The sequence below is a fragment of the Coffea eugenioides genome, chromosome 2, assembly GCF_003713205.1.
Source record: "Coffea eugenioides isolate CCC68of chromosome 2, Ceug_1.0, whole genome shotgun sequence".
Lineage (NCBI taxonomy): Eukaryota > Viridiplantae > Streptophyta > Magnoliopsida > Gentianales > Rubiaceae > Coffea > Coffea eugenioides.
In genome coordinates this window covers 70,725,478-70,736,982 of record NC_040036.1, presented here as the reverse complement: position 1 = coordinate 70,736,982, position 11,505 = coordinate 70,725,478, and the positions used below count along the sequence as shown (strand labels likewise).

The 11,505-nt window shown below is 36.8% G+C and overlaps 1 protein-coding gene across 2 annotated transcripts; it reads left to right on the top strand.

The window, feature by feature from the left end:
• The first annotated feature begins 6,439 nt into the window (after positions 1–6,439).
• On the top strand, positions 6,440–11,505 carry LOC113763518. 2 transcript variants are annotated; one of them, XR_003467359.1, is made up of 4 exons: positions 6,440–7,283; positions 7,364–8,198; positions 10,264–10,414; positions 11,281–11,505. XR_003467359.1 is itself a non-coding variant. In XM_027307349.1 (2 exons), exons 1-2 carry the CDS (start codon positions 6,524–6,526, stop codon positions 8,173–8,175), a joined length of 1,572 nt encoding a protein of 523 aa, XP_027163150.1. In that variant the 5' UTR covers positions 6,440–6,523; the 3' UTR covers positions 8,176–8,246. The 2 variants fall into 2 exon arrangements, 1 of the variants encoding a protein (XP_027163150.1); XM_027307349.1 differs by lacking the exons at positions 10,264–10,414; positions 11,281–11,505 and having other exon boundaries at positions 7,364–8,246.

The window sequence follows — 11,505 nt, the reverse complement described above, 5'->3', positions numbered from 1 at the left end:
TCACAGGAAATGACTCTGAATTAATATCTCAACTTCAGGAGCATCTTCAACGTTCTTTTCATATGAAGGATTTAGGTCCTCTATAGTATTTTTTGGGTCTAGAAGTGCACTCTACCTCAGCTGGTATTTTCTTACATAAGCATAAATACATCCAAGAATTAATTGCTTTGGCAGGTCTCTAAGATGGTCGGTCTGTTGATACCCCCTTAGAAGTAAATGTTAAATATCGCCATGATGAGGGTGATTTTCTCTCAGATCCCTTTCTCTATCGACAATTGGTGGGAAGTCTCAACTATTTAACTATTACTCGGCCTAATATTTCATTTGCTGTTCAACAAGTTAGTCAATTCATGCAGGCGCCTAGGTATCTCCATCTAGCTGCTATTCGTCGCATTATTCGTTATTTACTAGGCACTTCCTCTCGTGGTCTTTTCTTCTCCAGAAATTCTCCTCTTCATTTGGTAGCCTATAGCGACGCTGACTGGGCAGGTTGTTCAGATACTAGACGTTCAGTTACTGGTAGGTGCATGTTTCTTGGAAATTCTCTTATTTCTTGGAAAAGCAAAAAGCAAGATAGGGTGTTTAAATCCTCTACTGAATCAGAGTATCGGGCTATGTCCTCTGCATGTTCTGAGATCATTTGGTTTCGAGGCCTCTTAGGTGAGCTTGGGTTTCCCCAACTTGCACCTACTCCTCTTCATGCCGATAATACTAGCGTTATTCACATTGCCGCTAATCCTGTATTTCATGAGCGTACAAAACATATTGAAATTGATTGTCACTCTATCCGCGAAGCATATGATGATCATGTTATCTCTCTTCCTCATATCACCACTGATCTTCAAACTGCTGATATACTTACTAAAGCTCTCTCTCGTCATAGACACAATTTTCTGGTTGACAAATTGATGCTTTTTGATCGACCAGCATCAATTTGAGGGGGGATATCAAGGGTAGCTAACTATGGGATCTAGTCTAATCTAGTCTATTAATTACAAAAGTCAAGGTAAACTGATTATGGTCTACTAAATGCAAAAGTCAAAGACAGCTGATTATGGGATCTGGTCTACTGAATGCAAAAGTCAAGGACAGCTGATTATGGGATCTAGTCTACTAATTACAAAAGTCAAGGGCAGCTGATTATGGTCTACTAATTGCACTAATCAAGGGCAGCTGATTATGGTCTACTATATTAGCTGTATATTAACATATCTGTAATTAATATTTTAGATAGGTAGATATTCTGACTGAGGGGAGAAGGTACAGAGTTTGTCTATTTAAATGGAAAAGATGCACAAAAGATAGCATTCAGTCTTTGATCTAGAAAACTTATCATGCGATATCGAAAACTTTCTATACGGGTTGGAACGATATTTTGTCGCACTTGACATCATGAGAGATGCAGCCAAGATGCGAACAACCCCACTATACTTAAAAGATTTGGCTTTAGTATGGTGGTGGAGAAGTTATGACGACATAAGGAGTGGGTCCGACGCAATCACTTTCTGGAACATGTTCAAGAGCAAGTTGAAGAATCAATTCTAGCTAGCAGATGCGAAAAATGAAACTAGGGCCAAGTTTCATCTTTTATGCTATAGTGATGGGCATATCCACAAGTACGTGAAGGAGTTCTTTGAACTCTTGTTAGAGATAACGGATATGTCGCCAAAGAACACTTTTTCACGTTTATAGACGGTTTACGACCATGGGCCAAACTCTAACTCCAAAGCCAACACGTGAAGGATTTAGCTGAAGCAACGACCGCAGCCGAGCAGTTATATGAGATTCCATGGAGGGATAACGGGAGAGACAAAGGAAAGAGACTCGACCAAGATTCAAGTGAGGGAGACCAACACTCGAGCCCTGCGAAAGTACACGAGAGGTCTAAGATTTCTTCCGCAATCGATGAAACCAAACGGGCTCAAGGCAAGAAGGGCAAGACCGAGGACTTCAAGTGCTACGTATGCCAAGAATCATTACACTTTGTAAAGGATTGCCTAAATAGAAAGTTGCTACACGCTATCATTTAAGAGCGCAAGCATGAGGAAGAACAACGCAAGATTGCGTGCACGAGGCTAAGTGCGGTCGAAGCCAAGGTGGATGACCAAGGACAAGGCTGAATGTTCGTCGATGCAAAAATTAACGGATGCAAAATATAGGCCTTGGTGGACACAAGTGCGGACGTCAATTACACGAGTGATGGCATTGCATGGTTATTGGATCTAACATGGGAGCTATGCAAGGGCCAATTTAAGGCCGTCAATGACAAGTGGGGTTCATTGGACGGGATAGCGGCACGCTTACTCATCAAGTTAGGGCAACGGAATAGTACGACGACCTTTACTATTGCTCCAATGGACGATTATACGGTAGTCTTTAGAATGAAATTTATAGACTACTTGAGACCGATCATGGTACTGCATGAGGATACCATGCTCATTATGCAAGGAGGGGCATCTTGCATCGTGAACATTTTCACGAGAATGAGAGAAACCCACAACAACTTAAGGACAAAGTTGTAAAGGACCGGGGAACGAGCGTGGACAAGGTTAGAGTAGGGACTCTAATGCATGAACTAAGCAATAAAACAACGGAGTGCGAAACGGGTGCATGGGGCACCACGGCTCTAGTAGTAGCGATGTTTGAGGATGTCTACGACCGTATACAAAAAGGGCAAGACATTGATTCACAAGCCAAAGCATTAAAAAAGTTGGTGACCAAAGGCAAGATCACCAAGTATTGACCTGACAAAAAAGGGGTCCTTCACAAGGAGCACGCCGTGTACATGCCAGACTGGGGCAACATGCACGAAGACATCATAAGGGAGTATCGTGCTGAGGAAATAGGGCCTAAGTATGCACTGCATGCAATACAATGTCGCTTCTTCTGCCTGAAGCAAGAGGAGGACGTTAACATGTAATGGTACGAGACAAGTTTCGACGACTGCTGGGAGCACCAAAGGCATCAGGGACAATGCCTTGTTCAAGTGAGGGAGGATGACATGGATTGCACCTGACCACTCGTGACCGTGCACATCTATCCCAGGCTGAGCAGACATGCACTACTGTATATGAGAGAAATAGCAAAAAAATTCGGATTGTTAGTAGACCCACACCCCAATTCCCCAAGCAAGTGGCAAGCCATGGAGGCATGGAGGCTAAGGCATGGAGGTCTCTCTAAACATTATTAGAAGTGTGTAGCATAACCTAGAAGCTTCCGGATCTCTCTAGGTTGTTCAAGAACATTGTACATAAGTGACTTGGGACAAAAACGATGCGGAACCTTCTAGAGGTTCACACTTGTGTAGCATAGAGTAACGAAACATTCAAGAGATTGACGGAACGATCTAGAAATGCAAATTGTATAGCTTAATTGGTAGAAGAGTCTAGGGCCATCTTGAGTCTTGAGGGCTTTGCCTATAAACACAGCAAGACCTCCACATTTGTAACCAAGTTGGAAAGTTGGAAGCAATCAAGAAGTAGAGAGCTCTTTTAAACAAAAGTCTTTATCTTTAGCTTTCCGTTCATAGCCTTCACTTTATGTAGATTTTCTAATGCTTCCGCACAACCAACACTACTTGGGCGCACGAGATTAGGCTGAACTAGTGATTTTTAGGCAAAGGAGGCTAAACGATCGCTAGTGGTGCATGAGTCGTTGAAACTACGATAGTTGGCCCGTGACACGTATCATCAAGCTAAAGAGGGAAAATTCTAAGAGCTTTTGAAGTATCATTACTTATTCAACTTCCAAAACTCTCATTTAAAAAAAATGAAAAAACTAGAAAAAAAAGATGATGATGTACCATTTTCCAAGATTCTCATAATTCCCCCAAAAAAATCAGTACTCCAGCTTGCAAAGAATAGAAAAAAATAAATTAGAGGTATTTTCGTGAAATTGATGAACATTTTTGTAAATTTTCAATAGAAGATCTATGATATTTTATGAGTTCTATGTACTAGGAAAGTGCAAATCGATAATCCAAGTGAAGACAAAAGGTGTCACTACACCTTTCATTACATGCTAAAAATTGTGATAGTCAAAGTCTTCATTCAATGCAATGAATGCTATATAATGAAAACGTTGAACTCCAAATTTTAAAATGGTGAATTATTTTCCTCCAAATCTTTATTGGGTAATGAAAAACCACAAAACTAATCTCTTACATATTCCCTCTAAGCATTTTTAGCCCTTCACATGTGAAACGAAATATTTTGATCTCTTGTATTTGAAAGGCGTTGCATTTTGATATAAAATTCTATTTTCATTTATCACAAGAAAAGTGCTTTCACACATCCCATGACAAATATTTTTGAGGCAAGTAAAAAGTACAAGGTTTTTTTTGTGTGTTTATTTTTCTCGATTTGAAACCATGAAGAATTTTAAGTTTGCCTCTTTTCATTTCTATTGATTTTCAAATATCAATGGTGTTATATGTGCTTTTTAAGCCCAAAATAACCCCAAAATCAATTATGCAAGGCCCCAAAAATACGAGCGATCAAAATGCTTCATTGTAAATGTTGTAAACAAATTCTGAGGGATTATTTGCAAAATAATTTTGTTGGCTATGAGTGTGTTTTGATAAGAATTATTTGAAAAAGAAATTGAAATAATAATGTAATTTTTTTTTTAGTAATGTATGTAAGCCGAATCTTCTTTTTTTTTTAACAAATTATGCTTACCAAACGGACCCATTTTTGAGTAAAATTTTTTCATTGGCTAAAATATTAAATAGTAGTAGTAGAATTCTAAGAGGGTAAAAAATAAAAATAAGAATAAAAAACAAAAGGGCAAAAAACTGCGATGGTCCTCAAACTTTCAATTTTGCGCACTTTTAGTCTTCCAACTAATAAGTGCGTAAACGTAGTTCTCCAATTAATAAAAATGTGTAGTTGTAGTCCTTCCGTCCAATTTGGCTGTTAAGATAGATGGGAAACGCATCACAGATTGCTCACATGACATTTATTTTTGGGATAATTACAAAAACCTCCCTAGAGGTTTCTAACAATTTCACTGAGCTCTCCTGAGGTTTGAAAAATTACACTTACTTCCCTTGATTTGATTGTTTTAGTAACAAAACCTTAAAATAATATTAACTTGTTCAAATTTTTAAATGAATATCCAAAAATACCCTTGTGTAATGAGTTTTAATTTACTTCCCTATATAATTATAAGATTATCTAGTAAATGTCCCAAAATTTTCAAGTCCATAGCTACTATTTGATAAACAACTATAATAATAATTTTATCACTATGATAGGATACTTTTGATGGTATTTTATTATGGATTTAAATTTTTAAGATAGAAAAAAATATTGAAATAATTCATTTAGAGTTTATGAATTTTTCGAGTAGTTGGATTATCATAATTTAATAATTTTGGGCCATTTTCTTTTCATGTATTGTTAATTCTAATACCAAAAAATAGAAAACAAAGATCAGCAAATACATTGGATTGCATATAAAGTTAACTCATCAAAAAAATCACTAGTTGGACATTCGATTACAATAGAAACTAGAGGTGATAGTGGTAGTTTTACAGTTTTATTAGTAAAAAACTTTTAAAAAAAAGGAATAAGAAGGAAAAAGAATGAAAAAAAAAATTTAAAGGTCATTCTAAGTATACACATACCAAACAAGGAAATTTTATTAAAATATTTAAGGGTAGTATTATCATTTTAAATGATAAGAGAGGTATGTATAATTTTTTAAATCTTAAGGGAGTTAAATGAAATTGTTAAAAATCTCAAGGGAGGTTTATGAAATTATCCCTTTATTTTTTGTATCATTTTTGTATCATTCCGTCCATCCGTCCATCTTAACAGTCAAATTGGACGGAAGGACTATGACTACACATTTTTATTAATTAGAAGATTATATTTAAGCACTTATTAGTTGAAGGATTAAAAGTGCGCAAAATTAAAAGAATGAAAAAAAATTTTTAAAGGTCATTCTAAGTATATACATACCAAACAAGGAAATTTTATTAAAATATTTAAGGGTAGTATTATCATTTTAAATGATAAGAGAGGTATGTATAATTTTTTAAATCTTTAAGGGAGTTAAATGAAATTGTTAAAAATCTCAAGGGAGGTTTCTGAAATTATCCCTTTATTTTTTGTATCATTCTGTCCATCTTAACAACCAAATTGGACGGAAGACTATGATTACACATTTTTATTAATTAAAAGATTATATTTAAGCACTTATTAATTGAAGGATTAAAAGTGCGCAAAGTTAAGAGTTCAAGGACTACAGCGGTTTTTTTGCCCAAAACAAAATGTACTAACAGAAGCAAAGAGGCATCCGATGCTCATCCGAAGACCCTACCCCCAGAAAAATTTGAATGCGCCTCGAACCGGGTAGCCTTTCTCCTCCAGTACTGTACCCTTTAACCTGGAGTTGCTCCTTTCTTACCCCCAACACAGTTAAGAGAAAAACGTTCCATTTCGATGCTTCTCCAAACCCACCACTAATCAAAGCCAATCTTGAAATATTCGTGTACCAAAATCCAAAAAAAAAAAGGATGGACATTTCAGAAAAATTATCTGAGGCAATGAAACTCAATGAAGAAAAGAAGAACAGAGTCCAAGCTCTAATGTACTTGGCGACAAGTGAATGGAAGGAATATGATGGCCATTTATTACAGATGCAGAACTGTTTCGAGGAATGCTTTAATGGGCTTGAGTCAAAACAGGAGAAATTGAAGGTGGTTCAAGAATCAGTCAGCCAGAGCATGACAAAACTTGATGTAAGGAGAGTATGGGTAGAGCAGATGTTTAAGGAGTTAGGTAAAAAGGAAAAGTTGATGAAAGAGCTTCTGCAGAGGATGGAAGAGAAGGAAATGCTGCTTGGGAAGTATAAGGATTTTGTCGATGAAAAGATAAAGGATCTTGCTTTAAAAGAGGGACATTTTCAGGGTCTTTTTGGGGAGCTCAGGCTGTTTCAAAATCAGATGGAGAGAAGGAAAAATGAGATTGATGAGAAAGAGAAAAGATTAGAGAAGCGCAAGGAAGAACTTGAAGTGAGGGAGGAGATTTTGGAGTTAAAGTTGAAACTTGTTTCGATTCGCGGGTGTGATGAAGAAGAGAAGGCGGGGGATAATGCACCTTATAATCATCCACCATTGAAGAGATGTGGTAACCTGGCATGGGGCTCCGGAAAAATTCTTGATGCTGATGAAGAAGTGATGAACTTGGAAGAAGAAAGCAGCCATCGGTCTAAAAGAAGCTGCATAGATGGAAAAAATGCTGGACAGGTTACAGCTGATGATCTTGGTAAATCAGGTAGAGATTCTTTTCATAGGTTATGCTAATAAACTTAGTAATTCTTCAAATTCAGATTTCATTGTTATATTCGTGTTCAGGGTTGGGTGATATAGACGTAAAAGAAGTCATGGCAAAGGCTTTTTGCACTCAAAATATCATAGTTATTGATGATTCTGACTCAGATACTGATTCCAAGGACAATATTGTTTCAAATCCGATTAATAGTCCTGGGTCTTTCTATGATGATATTGAGAAGGAGAAACTAGTTAGTCGATTTAAGTATGGTCAAACCTGGGCTTGTTATGATGGAAAAGATATAATACCAAGAGCTTATGCCCAAATCATGACAGTTTTCCAAAGCGGTGGAATAATTAGGCTTGGTGTTGCTTGGCTCAAGCCTTTATGGGGGTTTCCTGGTGAAAACAAGTGGATCAATGCTGGCTTACCAGTTGGCTGTGGGATGTTTGAACGGGAGAGAACAAGTGTGGAAGCTGCAACTGTATTCTCACATCAAGTTTGTTGTCTTGAAAAAGTGCACAATCGTTACTGCGTACTTCCTGGTGCAGGAGAGACTTGGGCCATTTATAAGGACTGGGATATATTTGCCTGGGCCTGTGACCCAGAAAATCATAGGCAGTGTAAGTATGAAATTGTGGAGGTTCTTGAATATCAGACAAGTGGTTCTTCACTATTTGACATTAGAGTTGCTTGCTTGGACAAAATGGGAGGATCGTTAAATTCATTTCAGAGAAGAAGACAGGATGAGGATGGTTCATTTCTGATAAGGTCTAGTAACCTCTATAGGTTCTCACATAAAGTACCCTCTGTTCGGAAGGCCTGCAATGTTCCTGGTGATGTTTCAGATGTTACGTTTGACATTGAACCTGAATCCATGCCTCCAGGACTTTGATGAGGTTAGCTGCATACATTCAGGTAGAGAATTGAAGTTGCTCAGTTTCATTTGCCATGGTTGTCTTGTATTTCGTTTGGCTTCCTAGTTTCTTGAGTCTAGCTTCAGTACTGTACATTTCTTGATACTGGAGTAAGTCGGCTAGGGATGTATCCTTAAATTATCTTCTCGATATCTGAGGTTCTTTGTCCTCCAATATGCTAACAGAACATTAAGGAATGACATAATGGCTAGCTCGAATTTACTTGCCTGTAAAACTCTCCTCTGTTTGTCCAATTTTCCATTCTTTGTGGTAAAATTAATAGGTTTTTTGGTTTGCAATCTTGTTGGAACCCTTACTTGGTCATTAGTTATTGGCCACCATCTTTTGTAAAATTGGAAGTTCTCTAGTGTTACCTGCAATGTGTCACTTACATGTTGGTAGGATCACAATCTGACACTAATGATGCTGACATTTAAAGTTCTAGTTGAAGTTCTCTGCAATTATTGATTGCTTATCTATCTTCCTACTACCGCTGGCTCTTCAGGTTTAATTCTGGAGAGTACAATCATCAAATATTACAAAGATCTTTGTGTAAGCTAGCAACTTATCTGTTTAATTTTGTGATGGATTAGATATAGAGTAACTTAGAAGCTTCCCCCTAGTAAAAGATGCCACTGACCTGTGGTGTTCTCATTCAGAAGTGTAAAAGAATAGTAGAACTTGGTTGCTTTTTATTCTCTCAATGTACGGTTATCTTTTCATAACTTCTTTAGGTTCTCCATAGACTGCACTGTTTCAAATGACAAACAATTAGTAGAGATAGTGCTCCTGATGGATTAATTGAAATTCATCCTGTATTGCCTCCAGGTTTTGCTTGAGTTTTTCTTAATTGTGTGCTTTCACCTAGCATATATCCTTTTCTGACGTGCAGCTTCACAGTTTTAATTTCATCTTTGTGATTTGCACTCATTCCTGGAAACTTTTGACTAGATCAACTTTTTTGCTGATGAAAGTTGCCTGAAAAAGTTTTTATTTGACTAAAAATTGCAGGAAAATATATTATCATGCAACCTAATATTAGCAAGTGGTATCTTGAATTAGCTTTCACATTAGAGCAGTTACCTGAATAAATTATCTCTAATGTAATTTTTAGGTCTACTTCCTATGTGGCAGGATTATTCCCCCTCCACCCCACCTCCTTCCTCTTAATACAGTTCCCTTCCTGAGGGTTGTATTAAAACTTTGCCCAAGCTTGGTTTAATACCACAATCATACGGTGAATATTGATACTTGTCGCATTTGATTACTAGAGTTGTTCCCCATACTTTTCCTTTGCAATTGAACAAGATGGGAAACTTTTTTGAATCTTAAATAGTTAGTGCTTTGATGGGTGATTCTGACAAGTACTCTGGCACAATAAAAAATATAAACATGTTCTACAACCTTGGTGCTCAAGTAGGAATCTCATAATTGACTGCAAACTTTGGTAATACCTTTGCTCAGTTAACCATGTATGTGTGTGTGTGTGTGTGTGTATGTATATATATATATATATATAATACTAAAAAAAATCCACTCCTTATAGCACCTCTGGCTTGTCTATTTAGAGATTGCATCTACCTGACTATCTGGTTCAGTTGTTTTAGTTCAAAAAACAGTCTAGAATTGTGGACTGAAATACAACACTTTTGGATCCCAACCTAGTTCTGAAGGCTGTTATGGGGATAAAATCAGTAACCTCAACCACTTCTTTGTTAGGTGAAACTCAACTGTTTTTTCACTATTTGCAGCTTGGATCTTCTTCTGCAACCACAATAGCTCAGAATCATTTGCTGTTTTCCTTCTTTTTTGTTCTACTCTTGCAATTATTGTATCACTTATATGTACCTGCAATTTGGACATCCTATATTGTAAAAATATTTAGATGCATTATTTATGTTGTCCTGACACATTGTCCTGCATTTTTATTCTATATAATCTGTCACAGATAAAAAATATTGGCTGTTTTGGTATAATTTTTTGGATAATATTCTTCTGTTGCTAATTGATTGTGGCTAAAGAAGATACCATAATGGTAAAGGTCTTATTATCTCTTTTCATTACAGAATAGGATATTCATCTCTCTTTTCAAGATGGAATAGGCTTCTGTCCTGTTTCCCTTGATTTTGAAGTAGAACATCCAGTAGACTAAACTATAACTAGACCAGAGATATCGATGTTGACCAGTGATTCCTCTCTTCCAAATTGCAAAAGATGGTGAGGCCTTTACCAAAGTGTCTATCTACATAGCTTTGAATTGTACTTATTTCCTGTTGAAAGATTCATTTGCATGAGATAATCAGACAACTCTATAATTGGCATTGGTTCTGTTATGTTTTTTACCCAAAAAAAGAAAAAAAAAAAAGCCTAAATCCGAAGGATGCTTAGTTGAAGTTTACCTAGTTTTTGCAAGTATAATACTAAAAGACCAAGGTTGTTTCCTTTTGTCTTTACTTTTTTGGCACATTATAGTGAGAGGAGAAATGGGCTATCTGAATTGAAGCCTGCAAATCGCCCAAGGGAAGTTTACTCTTGGAGTTTCTCTATCTTCATTAAACTCCTATGCATATTGTTTTGGATGGCTTGGTCTAGCTTCAGTCTAGCATCACTTTCCAGTTGCCATGTCAGTTCTATTCTAGCTTCACTTCTTGCTAAATGTATCTCTTGTGAAACCAATGACAAAAACTACAAATAAAAAATTGGTAATCCTGTAAATTTTACATTCTTAGGCATATCTTCGAATATCATTTGATATAGTGCCTCCCATGATACATTCTTAGTAAAAATGCAGAGTGCTTCTGATGTTACTGAAATTGTTTGTATGGTGGCTCGTACACCCAGAATGCATGTTTTGCAAATTGATTACATTCAACAATCTGCCTTTCAGCATTGTGTCACTGGTTCATTTACCATCTGAAGTTTACACCATTATTTAGCTATGGAAAATTGCAGAAGTACAAGAAGTTCTTCCATCTTTTCAATTTACACATTTGTAGTGCAAAGAGTCAAACATCATGGACTTTTTCCCTAATTAATATGCCGTATGCAGTAACCATGAATGTGCTCTTGCTTTGACATTTCAGGTCGGCAGCTGAGGAGTTTCTTGTAAAAGATGCTATAGGCATCCGAATGAAGTCTGTAATAGGTTGCGATAAGATATTCTAAAACAGTTAAGATATACTTGGGCTCCCCTGGTGGCTCATAAGAAGTGTAGGTAGCTTGCATGGGAAAAATTTCATGTAAACTAAAGCAAAGCATAGATTTCTGAATAGCTCTCAGATTTATTTGAGTAGTTGAAGTTGCCTGGC

Bases quoted from the DNA above. Each gene is read 5' to 3' on its own strand.
- LOC113763518 (XM_027307349.1), top strand. From the start codon at position 6,524: ATGGACATTTCAGAAAAATTATCTGAGGCAATGAAACTCAATGAAGAA. The intron at 7,284-7,363 runs GTAGAGATTCTT...ATTCGTGTTCAG, and splicing joins TGATGATCTTGGTAAATCAG to GGTTGGGTGATATAGACGTA.